The sequence below is a fragment of the Athene noctua genome, chromosome 7 (genome assembly GCF_965140245.1).
Source record: "Athene noctua chromosome 7, bAthNoc1.hap1.1, whole genome shotgun sequence".
NCBI classification, from domain to species: Eukaryota; Metazoa; Chordata; class Aves; order Strigiformes; family Strigidae; genus Athene; species Athene noctua.
In genome coordinates, this window is record NC_134043.1 from 8,996,218 (window position 1) to 9,012,545 (window position 16,328).

Consider the following 16,328-nt stretch of genomic DNA (forward strand, 5'->3'; position numbering starts at 1 on the left):
GGGAAGACAGCCCTAAAAACTCGTCAAAACCAACCCTATGGTCCGGCCTGAGTCCAGGAGGCTACAGAGACTGCGCAAGAAATCGAGATAAAAAGTTCAACAGTGAGGAAGAGGAGCTACTTCATCTCCGCAACCCCAGCCCACAACCGCTGCGCAGAGGCAACTAGACAAAGACCGGGGCAGAACATATGAAAAAGATTTTCAGGCTCATTATAATACAAAGTGGGGATAGGTCATGCATATGTATAGGTGTATTATGAATATGTGATGCTCTGTAGTATAAAGCCAAGACAAGGTGCCACGAGAGGTGAGCACGTTTGTGGTGAAACAATCCCCATGCACGTCAGCGCTGAATAAACATACCTACTGCATAGCCTGAGAGGTTGTGGAGTTGTGTTTCCACAAGTCAACGGATCCCATCAGCGTGCGTTGGGGTGGCTGAGCCCGGCAGGGCTACGCTTGTTCGCTCTGGTTAGGTGGGAGCACGGCGTGGTTACTGGTGGGTGTGAAGCTGGGAAAAGCTGCTTACTTGGCCACCCTGGCAGCACCGCTCCCTCCAACCCCAGGCTGCAGGATTTTAAGGGATGGGGAGCATGAGGCCGGGGGGTGGTGCTGCTGTGGAGGTCTGTGCGTGAGAGGGGCTTGAGAGTTTCCTTTGACCACAGCTGAGGGGAATAAGGTTTTCAGGGAGGTTGGGCTCCCCAGGGCCGGTGCTGCTGGGTATTTGGTACCTTCCAGCCCGGCTGGAGTCTGGCGATGGCAACAAGCACCACGAGGAGTGTGGCCTCCTGCACATGCCCTTGGGTGAGACTTTTTCTAGGGAGCAGCTGGGCCTGCAGGAAGTTGTCCCCTTGTCATTTTCAGCACCTTCCTCGCACCACACACCCCCTTCCCCCATCTCCCCTCAGGTTTTCAGCATTAAAGCATCACTCTCAGCCGCCTGGCTTGCTCGCCGCCCCTGAGGATGCCGGCGGCTGCCTGGGCGGAGGGGACTGGATAAAAAAACCCCACCCGCCCGCTCCGTTTCGCACCGCCTCGCCGGGGCGAGTCCGCGAGATCGGGCGTCATCGAGGATGATGGGGTTGTCGCGCCCGCCCTCGCCGCCGCGCGCAGGGAGGGGCGGGTCAGCCATCTTGGTCTCGCTGGGCCGTGCCTGCGAGCGGGCGGGGGAGGGAGGGAGCGCCCGCCCGCCTTGCGGAAGTGCCCTCAGTCCCCGCCGCCCAGCCCAGCCCCGCCGAGCCCCGCCGGAGCGCCCAGGGCTGCCCGCCGTCCCCAGCACCGCCGCTACCGAGGAGCATGGCAGGGCGGCTTCCGGCCTGTGTGGTGGACTGCGGCACGGGGTGAGCGACGGCCGGCGCGGCCGCTGACAGCTCGGGGCCGCCCGGGGCGGGGCCGGGCGGGTTCCGCCGCTGCAGATGGCGGCGGGGGTCGCGCTGCCCGCGCCGGGGCCGGGCGGCCGCGTCCCGGCTCGCCGCGGTGCCGGCAGCGGGAGGGCCGGGGTGGGGTGGAGCAGCCGGCTGCCTTCCCTTCTCCCCCCCTCCGCTCGCTCTCCCCGCCGGGCCCTCCGCGGCCGCCCGGTGGGCAGGGGTGTCCCGGCGCGGCCCCGCTCCCCCGCCGTCAGTCCGCGCCGCCGGCAGCCGGGTCGCGCCGGTCGCTCCCCCCCCCGCTCGCCCTCGGGCTGGCCGGGGCCGCCGGGAGCCGCCGCCTTCGGCTCCCCGGCCGGTGCCTGCCGGGGTGCGGGGGACCCTGTGCGGCTGCCGGAGCCGGGGGTGGCGAGCGGGGAGAGCGATCCTGCGGCTGCCCGCGGGCCGCTGAGATGCCCTCGCTTAGAGGAGTCACCGCTCTGTCGGGTGCCGTCTGGGGGCTCCTAGGGATTTAATTTTTTTAAATGTGTGGATAATGTCATTTATTCTGTGTTACTTCTCTCTGTGGAAGAAAAAAACCCCTCCCCCTCCATCGAGCAAGCGCAGAGGAACTTCCTTAGTTTTGTCAAAGCCTCTTCCTGCTTTCGGGCTTTTATACCTTATAAGGCAGTTTTCAGTGTCAAACCTGAACCAAATCCGTTTTAGAAACTCTTCTTTTTATTTGGCAGCTACCAGGTGATGAAGAAAATGCGGTGCCAGAGAGATATATCATAAAAAGCGATGCGGGAGGAGGCCCTCGGGATTCAGAGTCCCCTTTCCGCCGTGGCATGGCTCCTGGAGGCTTTGGGTTGGGGAACAAGCGCTTAGAGGTGTCTGTAGGAAGCCGACCTGGAGGAGTTATGCGGTACCGCTTGCACGAGCGTGCTCAGGATGTGAAAACCACTCTGTGACCTGCCGTCTGCGGTGTGATTTTAAAGATGAAATATTTCATGTTAGGCGTTATGCATCAGGCTTTTACCGGAAAGGAAAGTATTGGTGTATTCTCAAGGCTCCTCAATTAGCACTGATGGCATGCTGATTCTTTAACTGGTCTTTTTCTTTCACTTCTCATCGATCTTGCTAAAAATAGTAAAATTTTTCAGTGACTGCAGTGTAGGTACAAATAGTACTTTGAAAGGGCATGTTCTTTTGAAATCCAGGCACTTGTTTTTTGAAAGCATGTACGCCTCTTCGAGAGAATCTGTTTGGTGTAGGACATTAATAAATAGGCCTTTAAGTAGAGCAGGTATATATGTGTCTATAATGTCAGCATCTTTAAAAGTTGTATGAAGAAGTCATACCTGTAGTTAGAGCAAAAACTAAAACCTTGAATTTTGTGGGATGACAGATAGTTAGCACAGTAGGAATGAGAGTGTGTAGCTGGGTGTAATGGAAGTGATGCGAGTTTAACATGATGTGTACATGCACTGTTTATCTTTCAAAGCAAAAGATCTGTAATACACTCTGCTGCATGCCACTAAAGGCTTTTTCCTGTCCCACATGTTTGTGCATTGCAGGTAGTCCCATTAAAGTCAGTAATTATGTTTTTATGGTTTGCAAAATAAGGTTGTGGCCACTGGACTAGAGAGATTCACTTAGAGCTTTCGGTGATGCCAGGCAGGAACAGCGAGCTAGTATATAGCTGCACGGCTTTGTCTTTTTAATGGGAGAGATACAGCAAGGGACCTGAGTGTTAAATCAAATGTTCTTGGGGAAGATTTGTGTGTACTTCCTTCATTAATTAACTTCAGTGCATGGGGCATGCTCTGTACCATTCTTGAATATGATGTTAACCAAGTCTCGCTCCTGTCTTTTATTTATTTATTTCCCCCCAGTCTTCAGAGATCTCTCCAAGATACTGTTTTATTGTGCGCCTGTATATTTTTTTTAATGCAGCCCAACCTAATCTGCCTCCCAGGCTTTTCCTTTCTGGTGTGCTTCGTAGTCCAAGGTGGTTGTTCTCTGAAGTTCTGCTTCAGGAAACCGGGGGGGAAATTTTTAGCATTGGAAGCATCACAGAGCATTGTGGCTGTTGGATTTCATTAATTACAGTAGACAAAGGTATAAAGTGGTGAATTTGCAAAGGATAAATCTAATACTTGAGATAACAAGAAACAAGTAGGTAGTAGAGCAGTGGGATGCGATAGCATAATCATGCTTGTAGATTTGTTTTTTTTTTTTAATTAGTGCAGCCCTCCCAGCCCATCTCATTTTGTGTAAGTGAGAACAGGACACATAAATTATGTCAGCCTTGTGCTCTGTGCATATCAGTTGGGATCTCAACTAGGGTACTGTCATGTCTACCAAAACGAAAGCAAGCAGGCAGATAGCCCCTAAAAACAGGAAAAGAAAGATTTTGAAAATAGAACCAAAGCAGAAAGGTTGAAAGGAACTGCCATGGTTAGAACAGGCAAGGCTTTAAAAGGGCACAAATTTTCCAGTAAGTAATCTACAGTCCAAGGAGAATTTACCTTTATCAGCAAAAGGGGGTGTCTTCCTACATGTCTTGTGCATGTAGCCACAGGTTCGGTTTGTTGATCCAAGTGGTGTTTTTGTGTGTGTGTTCATTTTTGCCAGCTAAGATCGAAGGGAAGGAGATGGATAGAGGGGTGCCAGAGTTGTGCTTTTCAGCATCAGCCTGCACAGATTAGACAGATTTTAAGAAGCCCGACCAAAGCACAGAAGAGGTTGGGGAGATCATGTGATCCCTGTGGTTTGAGACTTTAACAGGTTAGTCAAACTTTTTAGGGAACATCCAAGTACACGTTATACAGCTGGAGCTGGCAAATGGGTGAAGTCAGTGACTTGGCAATCAGATCATGGGTGCAGCACAAATTCTTCCAGTGTTACATATGTTATCTTGAAATTTGCATTCTTTGCTTAAGCAAACCTGATACCTAGAAAATAAGGTAAGTGATACCTGTAAGAGCAGCTAAATACTTAATTGTGGTTTTAAAAAGCTACTTGGCTGAAGTAGTGTCCTCTGAATTACACAGTAAAGTTACAGGCATGGAAATGAAAAATCTGAAGAGTTCAGTTTAATGTTAAAACCAGGATTATTTCTTTCTTTGATAGCATTGTCTGGTTTAGTTTTAAGTATCTTCTTGTTTTGTTGGGAAATTTATAAAACAACATTGTGGACCTTATTGTCAGGGAGTTGTTGTCCATGTTAATACTGGACTTGATTTCACTTGGCTGCTGTGAGCCCTGTGTCCCTCAACAATGTGCTATGAAGTAACACCTGTGTGCTGTTCTCTTCCATGTCCTTCAAACATTGGTAGATTTTTATGGTGGTCGCTAATTTAGTGTGTGTGCTGTGAATGAGACTTCCTTCAGACTGTGGCATATCGAAGGATTACATGCATTTTAAAGTAAAAATAAAAATTAAAAAAAAACCCACAAAACCAAACCAACATGGAATTATTTCCATAAAGTATGCGAACAACACGCCAAAGAAAGAAAAAGACTGTTAACTCGTTTTTAATCTCAGTAGGTTGCAGTGTTTTGCTCTGTGCCTTTTGGATATTTGAATAGTTCTTGCTGCGCATTCTACAGGCGAACACAGTGCAGCCTGCAAGTCATGATTAAAAGCTCTTCCTATGCCACTTCAGAATTTAGCTTGATTAGGTTGACAAGTAGATTTTTAGCAGTGTCTTTCTGTGTGAATGCGTTTTTTTTTTTCCCCCTTGGTATAAACTTGTGTAACACTGAATTAGCTCATTTGGGATGGCAGATAATTGCAAGTATTCAAATTAATGGCTCTTCAACTGAGCTGAAGTAAGTGGCTGTGCAACCTACTGCAGTTCCAAAATGGAAACTTAATTTTAGCAATGAAAGTGATTTAAAGAAAATAAAAGTACTTTCTATACCTAAACTTTCTATTTTCTATAGGCATGTTTGTGATTTTTATGTGGCTGTTGGGTGGATCCATTCAATACTTGAGTGTCACTGGTGATTAGCTTCTCAAATGTACCCCAGAGTGTTTTGTTGGTAGGGTCATGTATATTGGTTAGCCTTCTCTTGAGTAAACTGGTTATGTGATTGTGTGGGGATAAAAAGTGCTATTTCGCATCTTGCTTTCTTTTCTCATAGGCTAGGCCCCTTTTTCACTTCCCTTACACAGATTACAAAAACGGGTGTGTTTAGGTTTCTTTTCCTTCTTCTTTTCTGAATACTGGGGGAGAATTAAAGGTGTTGGGGTTGTCTGGAGAAACTCGCTGTTTGTGGTGGGAGCGGAAGAGTCCCTTGATACCTCATGACAGTGGGTTCCCTCTGAGCTGAGAGTCTGGAAATCCTGAGCAGCCTCAATTTTTCAAGCTTTCTTGAGATGAAGTTGCAAGTTGTTCTTTGGAACAGTGATATATATCTCTGAGAGTTTCTTGGCTGCTCAATTTCAATAACCAGTTCTGCTGTAAATGAAGGAAGGATAGACTTGGGCCCATGAAACCTTCAGAGAAGCTGAAGTTGGCTGGTGCTCAGGTAACATGCACAGTGGAGTGAGCTTTGCATTGGGGGACTTCTCTACAAACCCTACTTAGGTTAATCTTCGGCCAGCACCTCTATAGCTTCATGCTCTTAAGTAAAGTATTTATGGGTTGAGTGTCTTCCAATGTGCTAAGTTATGACAGGATTACATTGTTTAGTTTCTTTTCTGGGTTTTGACCTGGTAGTGTAAATGAGTACAAGATCCGTGAAAAGCTGCTAATCTTCAATAGACAGCAAAGATATGTGAGATGAGAAATCCAATTCTATAAAAACAAGGTAAGGGGAAGTAACAGCCTCTATTTTGTTTGCTTTGCAATTTTTTTTAGTATCTTATACTAGACCTTGAAATGATGATTCTTTCTTAATGTTCCAGAGATGGCTTATTTCCACAGATTTTTTTCGAATCATAACTTCTTTCTAGTGTAAGTATTTCAGCACTGTGGTGTTCTTGCAGTTAGTATTTCAACTGGATATCTTGTCATGACCTTTTGTGGGTTCCAGTGTTCATGAAAATGTTCTCTTTTGGGATGAATTTTCTCTGTTGTGTCATCCCAGAAGTAATTTTTCAGTATGGAAAGCATGAACAAAATAATTCCTTTATGGAATATGGAAAAATTCTTCCAGGATTTTGAGTGTATTTTGCTTGCCAGTAGCTGAAGTGGTTAGGGAAGAAGGGTGAATGCTTCATCCTTAATGTGGAAAAAGGAGTTGTACTAGATTGAGAATTGTGGTTTAATTTTTTTTTTTCCTGAATAATTTCAAATTGGTTCTGAAGACCCATAATGACCTGTGGTGTCTCTTAAATGATCCTAATACATCACAGTCTGTGTTGTAACACTAAATGCACAGTGTGCAACATAATTATGAATAATAGCAATTACTTTAGGAATATATTCTTATACATACACATTTTGAAATTCTATCATAGGAATCTGTTTATATCTTACTTGAACGCGTGTCAGAAGCCATCCATGATGCATGGTACCTTCCAGTCCTCCTGTTTCTGCTTTTCTTTTCCCTGTATCCCATTTACTGTATGTGTATATATATGTGTGTATATGTATCGGGGGGGGGGCACTTCTGAGTACAGGTCAAAACTACTTGCATCCATGGACTGAATCTGTAAAGCTAATGATAAATGAGCCACCTTATGTGTACAGCAGAGCTCCTGCTCATGTGTGCATGGGAAGCTTGCACAGTCACTGACACCAGACTATGGCCCTGGCAGTGAAGGGAGGTTGTGGGACAGGGCAGGTTCCCTTCTTTCTTGTTTCTTTATTGTGTTTAGTACCTGGCTTGAACGTTTTGCTCAAAGTATGTTGATTGCGTGAGTCTGATGGACATCTGTTTGTCTACATTAGTTCAAAATACAGTTTCTAGGAGCTCAGAAATACTGTACGAATTCCTGGGTAATAATCCATCCCCTCTATTATTTTATAGGAACATATAAGAAACTTTGCAGTTTGTTTTCTAGATCATGCAATTTAAGAGTTTCAACACTTCATTTCATCATTGCAGACTTTAGGAAATGCACAAAGGCTTTGATGATTTCAAACTTTCTTTAATTTTGGTCAAACATTCTTCATTTAAAGACTTTAAGGATAAAATGTTAAAATCAAAGGTAAAATAACTAAAAACATATTTCAGTTTGTCCCTAATGAAATTCACAAGGTTTTTTTCAGCTCTGTGTAGGAAAAGGAATATCTATTGCTTTACCTTTTAGTTTTTGGGTTGTTTTAATCACTGAACTAAAATATATTCAGGTGTACCAATCTAACAAAAATCATCCTTGGGTAGATACATAAAATACCAATTTGCAAACTTACTAATGTCCATAGCAAGATTATTTTAACCACCAAAATGAAGCATCTGTCCTTTCCAAATGCTAGTGCTGATATGTTACTTTGGGGTTTTTTTAATCAGTTGTCAAGGAGGATTATATGTAAAATTGAAGAAGTCATAATTTTATTCACTAACTTCATGTAGGGTGTAACATAATTATTTTTTCTTTTTGTTCTGATCATGAGTTTGCATTTTTAAGACTAGACATTGAAAAACTAGATAAATTTTAGTTGTGTGGGGTTTTTTTTTTCCTGGGGGTTTCCTTTTTCTCTATTATTCTCTTGTGGTCATTGCAAGTGTTTGCAGCTGTGCACAGGATGTGTTTTGACATTCTCAGTCTGTAGAGAGCAAGGTGCAGACAGGAGGTTGTCTATTGATACTTTATTTTGATTGTACTCTGCTATCAATGAATGAATCAAAATCTTAATTCTTTAGCTGATACTGTATCTGATCTATTTTTTCAGTATTGGCACTTTATTTGTCATGACTTGCCTTATATTTATCATACTCCTTATCATTTGCAAGAGCTTTCACAATATGACTGCTTGCATATTTGCAGTCAGACTTCAGAATCTCTGTGATATTATTAAATGAGACCTGCTTTTTATATTAAATAAAATTCCGTGGTAAGATTTTTGTTCCCAGCATAGTGAAGCACTTTTTTTCTAAGACAAAAGTTTCTAATTGGAAACTATTTTTTACTAGAAGTATGGTGTAACATGATAAATATATAAACTGGTGTTTTGATGCAAGCCTGTTCTTGATGGAAAACTTTTGGCTACCTACTGAAATGCTGAAGTGGTAACCAGTGTGCTGGGTAGACTGGAAGCATGCTGAGAGTTGCCTGCAGTGCTTGCAGTGAGTGCAGTGCCTTTGCTCCTGTACCTGCTCTGTCTGTTTGGTTTCATCTTACCCTCTGCTCAGATTGGTGCAATTGGGGCAATGGCATAGTAGCTATTGGTTCAAAGCTGGAGCTCTCAAGTGCTGAAATTGTGCAAATAGTAAGCAGAGACGCTCAACTTCTTTTTGATGTGCAATAACTGTACAGTTTTAGCTACTGTATAGCATTTGTTTGGAAAAATTTCCAAGTAAAGTCAGGTTTATATTGGCTATACTCAGATTTTGCCTATTTCGTTTCAAGTGCAGATTTCATTTACTTGGAAATTGTGTTTAATTGAATTAATTCCTCCTTGTTTTATCTGTTGAAAAGCATGTATAGTTAATACCTTGTTTTTTTTTTTTTTTTTCTTCCTGATAAATGTCTGTGCAATGTTAGTTTATTTTGGGCAAATGATGTAGAAAGTTGCCAAGTTAATTTCCCCCTTATAACAAGTAATTTGTACTATTAAGTAATTAGTCATGCAGACTTCCAAACTTCTGGGGCATTCTCTCGTCATTATTTGGAAATATCACATGGAGTAGTCAGGGTGTGGAAAATGCTCAGAAAACTTACATAAAAATTAAACATAATTAAAAAAACCTATCAGCATAGGTTAGTATTGTGTGGGTGTGGTGTAACACAGAGGCACTGTTAAGCCACTTGTTAAAATGAATTAGTCTAGGAGTCTCAGAGGAACCAGTAAGTAAAAAGAGATCATTCTGGTTTTGCCAACACAAACTACTTTCATTATACAAAGATAATATCCAAAGCTGTTTGCTCTTCTTACTTTGAGGAAAATGTAGTCAAAGGAAAGCTAACTTTATTTTCTATGGTAAAGTACATGCCAGCATTAAATATTTGGAATGGATTTTACAAATATAAATAAAATGGGCTAGTATTACAAATCGAGATGGTAATATCAGAATGCCCGAATTGGATTTTGTTTTAAATACTTAAATATGGGCTGGTTTTCAAGTGCACTTTTCCTGACTAAGTCATAAGCTTGAGTCTTCTGGTAATAAGTGCATCTTATCTTCCTGTTTACTTTAAGGAGAAGAGAACTTTTCCAGAGTCAAACTGTCAATACAGCTGTTTATTTATTTATTTTTTAAAGTTTTGAAGCAAGTAAACATAGAGCAAATTTGAAAGTAGCTTCTCTTCTCCATCCAGATGTAAGTAAAATTAGAAGCTGCACAATGTGGTAGCTTTCTCTGTTCTCCGGTCTGGTGTAAAAACTGTCACCTGCAGAATCTTATTACGATGCATGTGAATTTATTCTGAATGCTGTGTGACACAGGCTGCTGCTGCCTCTGTGTTCCCCTTAGTCACGCACCTGGAGGGTTCCGGTCTGGCTATTTGTGTCCATGACTGTTTATTCACTGCCCATTTCAGCTAGTTTTTAGTAGTGAGCATTACAGTTGTGTCTGTGCTTTGAGTAGCTAGCTGCTGATAAAAGGTAACGCTAGATAAATATTCTAGACAAAATTATAGATGCTTTTAAAGATGTTAGCCTTTTTTAGAGTTTTTTTTCCCCCTTGATTTAGGGAATAAGTGTTTGTTAGAAGCATTTCTCTTTCAAGCTGCTTTTGAGCTCGCTTTTTAAATTGCACACCAATTTGCTTATGGTTTGTTCTACTGTGACAATTACAGTATGTGGTGAAGAAGTATTTGTTGTCAGGGTGGAAGTTCTTGAATAGACTGATATTTAGGGGGGAAATATTGCAAGAAAATAGTTTCAGATACACAGTGATGCAGTTAATTCTAACGCCAAGGTTGTAGACTGCCAGATTTGTAACATCTTTGGTGTCTAGGGTTCCCATATGTCTTTGCAATACCCCCTTTTACCATCCTTTTGATGTGTTGTTTTGCCTACAGTTTAACAAGATTGTTCACCTGAGAGCAATTCTATTCTTGCATGCTTTTTCCATTTATGGAGTTAGTTCTTTGGCTTTCGCTATTGATTACTTAAAGCATTTTTGATCAACAGGTGTTTCAAAACTTGATGGAAGCAGTTGCTATTTAAAAATACAAATTAGTCAGAGCTTATATATATATTAGCTGAAGACAAAAATATGGAAGGCATGACTCAGTTCAAACTCTTTTACTGTCTTGTGTTTTATCAAGGACACTTGAAAAGAGATAGTAAACTAATTTATTAATACAAGTCCCATTTTCCTAATATAATGAGTTCCTTCAGGGACTTCTGATCTGCTGCTGCTTAACCAGTTTGCACCCGATGCTAAACTTGGGACCTTTCTTAAAGGGGCAGAACGGCTTTACTCTTTCATCATCATTTTCTCATTATTTCACATTGTGGGAATTTGAAAAATGAATGTTCCCTAGGCTTTTCAGTCTCATCTGGTGTACAAGAATGATGGTAGGAGGAAAGCAACAAATAAAAATGAAGGCTTGTTCAGGCTTTTCAGTAACATGAGGCTCTATGTATGAAGGGTAAGGGCTCATCAGTGTTCCACAAGTTTTTCAGTTCTTTTTAAAGTGGTTTTGTTATCTGAAGACATCAGACTGTAAAAACACTGTATCTATGTTATAACAGGGAAGGATATTAAACCCTTTTTGATTAAGTCTTTGATGGACAGATCATCTGTAAGGAGCTTGGGGATTGAAGACCAGAATCCCTTTCCATTCTGTTTAAAAACTATTTGATTAACTTCATGCCCTTTTGAAGATACTGCCGTGTGTGTGTGTTCTCCTTAGCAACTCCCCACTTTCTGAGCTTTTCTGTAGTGCCTTCTACAACCTGCTCACTTAATTACCATTTTCCTAGAGTTAAGGTAACTTAGCCAGAAATTTATTTTGCTGCTGTATGCACACCTGCAACAAAGAATTTACATGCTTCAGCGAATTTGTTGCATCTGCACTATCCTGCATGCCTTCACACAGTGGCCTGCTGTGTAACTATGAAATTGGGTTTGCATCTTTTATCTTGAGTCATTCATAATAATGTTATTTACTTAATAGTAATTTAAAGATATAAGTAATGCTTGAAATTTCATTAATTGAAATATTGAAGTCCTCTTTCGGGCAATCTTTTTAATTGTTGCTCAGTAAAATTTGTTATGCAGCGAAGTATCAAGCTACGATGGAGGAGATCTGCATAAACAAAGTTTATTTTAGCAAGCAGATTCATGTACAGATATTATAATGGTCCTTGCTGATGTTCAAGTAGTATAGATGGGGAATTTACTGCTGTGGTGTCTTGATAGAAGTGAGGTTATGAGGTTGGACTGAAATGGTGAGATAGTTTGCAGACCGTGCTAATGAAGGTGATTCCTGTGCAAAAGCAACAGACTTCATAAGATTCTTCAGTGTTCTTTGTATCACATAATTGAGGCTCCTGTCTGTTTCTGGAGTTTCTCGTTGCTCTTGGTTGATCCAAAGAAATGGCCCCATAAAGCCTTTTTCTCAGTTAAATAAATTCTTTGGCTCTAAACCCATTTAGATGGAAGAGGGTATGGAGTACATATCTCCCGCTGCCTGAGGGTAAATGCACTTTAACTTTGTGTAAAGCCCAATCCCATCATTGAATGCTAGACTTGCTTGCAGCGTGACCCCTTGGATGGCTTCTGGATGGGACTTTACTTTGTGAACAAGCTGTAGTATACACCAAGGCAGAATTTGAGGCCTTAAACGCACTAGCTAACATGTATGCTGTACAGGTTACTGTGCTTGGGAAGCCCATTACACTTGCAAGGTGAGATACAGGGCAATGCATGTGTTGCACTTTGGGTAAGAGCTAGCACAGAAAGATTGCTGTGGCTCAGATGGTGGACTAATTTAGAACAGTCATGAAGAAGACAGCAATGTGATGAACAAAACCAACAAAAAAATGCCCTCTGAATAAATACCTTTCTAAATACATTTGTTTTTCTAGCTTTATGCATCTTGAAGGTAAATCAGAAGGAGACCATTTTGATTTCAGCCTAATCCTGAGTTTCTTTCCAGAGAGTTTCAAGTTTGTCACTCCCACTCTCGTTACTCCTCCCTCCTTGCAGAAAAGTGGTTTATTTTTCTGTATGTTTGTTTTTAAAGTTTCATTGTATCTTTCCAGTGGGGCCAGTGTTGGAGGTGTATCTCATTCATGTGTGCATTTAAAGAAAAGGTGTCCTATGCATGAAACTGCTTTTAGTCTGGGTCATTAGAAGTAGCTGAGGGGTAGGCTGTAACCTGGATTTGTTTTACAGAAGTTGAAGATCAGGTGACATCTGTCCTCTAGTGCTCTTTTCTGTTAGTGCTTGGCTAACTCGAATCTTTGTGTGGAGCTGTCAGCAAAATGACAAGGATACAACTTGTCTTGGGACACCCCATTTCTGTTGTACCTCTCTGAGGTGCTCACAAAGCACTTGTCCCACTATTCCTCACCCTTTTGTTAAAATTGCAGTTGTGGTAGAACTAGGGTGTGTAACTTGGGAGAATATATATAGCATGACATTTGTTGTGGACAGGAAAGAAGTGGAGCAAAGGTGCATGGTCATGGTTTGTGGTTTGCAGACGAGGTTCTGTTAACAACATTCTCATTAGGAGTTCTTAGCTAAGTGCTGTTTCCTTTTGGCTTTAAAATTGTCTGCATGACTAATACATGAGTAACCTTCAAGTGACATTGCTTTCATGTCACAGCCTCAGAAACATCTATTCTAGGTGAGAGAGCACACATGAGAAATCCCATTAGTGTTGTTGAGAACATTGTGGAGAGCCCTTTGGCGGTTCTTCCAGAGATCTGTCAGATCAGTAGAGAGCTACTTTATGATTTCAGACTGAGTTTGAGGTGGATTCTAGAGATTTCTCCACTGATAGTTAAGATGTGAATTGGTAGACTTGACTTAGAAGGGACCTTCATTGTTACCCCTACCCCATTTGTGGTATGAATGTCCCCTACAAAAAAGTGTTTTGTTTGTCACATCATTATATCTGCATAGGCCCAGAGGGTGGTGTGTGAGACCCCACTGCCTTTTGGAGAAGATGTTGCAGGGATGGGGTATATCAACACCTTATATATGTTTATCAGTAGATAGTATGGGGGTTGTGTGCGTGTTTATGGTTCTCCATATACCTACACATATGGAGACTGTGGACTGCTTTTGGATACTTTGTAGTGTATTTTCCAGAGTAAATCTGAAGGTTGTGATTATCCAACATTTTTTTTTTTTCCTGTGTTTGTTTTTTTTCTTTCTACTTTAAATGAGCTAATAGGCCTACAGAAACACTTCAAGTAGCTGAACATGGAGAAATAAAGGAAGACATCTGAATGGTCAAAGTTGAATTCAGGTTTTCACCTCTGGGATTTTGTAAGTCAGTTCGGCGTTACAGATTTTAATAGGAATCTGCTTATACTTTTATACTCATCTGTACAGTGCCTTGTTCTCTTACTGCTGAGTGCCCCAAATTCAGTGTGGGAAAGCTGAGTTCATGTCTCATTAAATGACATGTGCCTGCCTGTCTCCATGGAAGTCCCTCCTGCTACTCTTCAGTGCTATGTAGTAAGGAAGAGAAGCTGTGGTTTACTGAAAAACTGTGATCTGGTATTGATTCTGCCTTATGATGATGTCTATAATACCAGGATTTTTTTCTGTAGTGGCAGTGATTGCTGCTCTGAAGAAGACAGGGTGTGCCCCATTCCCCTGTGAATCATACATTAGTCAGACACGCTTTCCCTGTATGAACTGCTTGTGGAAACTGTATACTTGTAAAATCTAGCTTGCTCACGGTCTCCTTTTTCCTATGTAATTGAAATACTTACTTCAGGTGGCAGTGGTAGAATAGATCTGATCAGTCTGAATAAAGCCTAATCTTTGCAAATGTAAATCTAAAAAAAAAAATAAAATATTAGATTGTGCATTTGGAGAACTGAAGTTTTTTTATCAACTTTTATTAATTTTTGTAACCTACCTTTTTTGTCTGGACTATTGCATTTTTAAAGTCCATCTTAACTCAAGAGTATCTCTATATAGGTTTAGTTACAAAAATCAAGCTTACTGTTTATCAAGTGTATTACTGTGGTCCCTGGCTGCTGCCCAGAGCCTGTATGAACCCTGCGGAAGGCTGCTGTGCCTGCCAGCACGAAGCAGGAGGTAGCCATGGGCAAGTGGTGGTGGCATTCCTGATGCGGAAGGGAGAGTCTTGGTGCATTAGCTATGTGAAGCATTGTGTTGGAGACTACATATTGGAGACTTGCTGATACAATGCTTTAATATTCTGGGACCAGAAACCATGAGGGTTGTCCCCCCTTTTTTTTTTACCTTTTTTGGAAGCCAAAAAATGTCCTTTTTTTTATTTTTTTTTTTTTTTTCATGAGTCAGGAGACTTCTTGCTGAGTAGACCATAGTATTTTTAGATATGCTGATTTTATGTCTGAATACGGCCTTTTTATGTAAAATGCATCTTTCATTTGACTGTTTTTCTTCCAGTTGGCTGGCTGTGTGCGTGTGCTGGGCGGTCTCCCACACCACAAGCAGCATGTTACCTGCAACAGTTCAGCTTTTGTTTTCTTTGAAATACTGGGTTTAGTAATCAAACAGTTTTAACTGTTTTGCCTGTTGAGGCACTTCTGATCCAGTTGTAGGTTTATTTAGCCTTCAGGCTCCAAAGTTCCTCTATAGATTTAGCTTTAAAATCTCCATGCCACAGTTCCTGATTTGCAGGGGAAGGTAGAAGGAGCAAGTCAGTATTTGCTGGTTTTCTTAGTAATTTTCTTGTGGTCCTAAAAGTCCCTTAAATAAAATACAGATACAGTGAACAGTTTTTTCATGACAGGTTATAGAAGCATCACTTTGTGGAATTCTTGTTACTTCTTTTAGGAACTATGTATTTCAGGAGAAAACTTTAAAAAAACCTTGTAACGTGAGTCTGCAAAATCCGAGTTGCATGTCCTGAGTTCAGGCACATACAGTACATAATGATGATCTCTTCACGAAGTATGAATTTTTTCGTGGTATTCAGTTTCTTTTTTCCATTATTTATCTTATTTTGCCTGTGAAGTTTGCTTTTTCAGTAAACATTTCTGTCGATCAATAGGAAGTCAAGTTGTTTTGTTTTTCATGGTTACTCTCAACTGTTACAATGTGTTAGACAAGATCAGGTTTACAGCTTTAAAAATACTTTTTTGCAAAGCATTTTTGGTGTTACATGAGGTCCTGTTCTAGCCACTTTGTTATTTAGAGTGAAATACACCTTCCTTTTGAGGATAGATTTCTCTTTGCCCAGCACTAATGTGCACAATTAATGTCAGCGATCGAAATTGTGTAGGCATTAGCAGACACGTGAGCAAGTTGTGAACCACTGCGTCAGTAGCATCGCAGCAAAACCTTCTGCAACAGCAGCACTCCTCTTCTAGCCTGTAAAACCCAACCTCTTACTGTGTTTGTTGCCAGGCATTTTGCCGTGTTATTGACATAAATTTATGGATTGTTAAAGTTAGTACTGCCTTACACCGCCTAAGATCTTCCAGGTTGATATCAGAGTGCTGAAAATTGTGGAGGTGCTACTGTAGTGTTCAATGCTTTTGCTGATGGTGCTAATTTACTTAGTACAGCTGTCTGACAGGATAAAGAAAATGAGAACTCTGTCATGTCTGTGTTTGTTAAAAACTTGTGCGTAGGCTGTAACTCTTGAATGTAGTGTGCCTTTTGGTCTGCGTGTTTCAGAATTTGCCTATGCCGTGTTAACTCTTTTGTAGAGTTTCTAGCTGGATAGGTTTGGTATTG

At 41.5% G+C, this 16,328-nt stretch overlaps 1 protein-coding gene across 1 annotated transcript in view; it reads left to right on the top strand.

Moving 5' to 3' along the window:
* Positions 1–1,140: 1,140 nt before the first annotated feature.
* ACTR3 (actin related protein 3) overlaps positions 1,141–16,328 on the top strand; it is a 31,257-nt gene continuing 16,069 nt past the window's right edge. Inside the window, exon 1 of the mRNA XM_074910315.1 lies at positions 1,141–1,340. Coding sequence (XP_074766416.1) covers positions 1,297–1,340 — 44 coding nt within the window. The 5' untranslated portion in view covers positions 1,141–1,296. The remainder of the gene's footprint in view (positions 1,341–16,328) is intronic.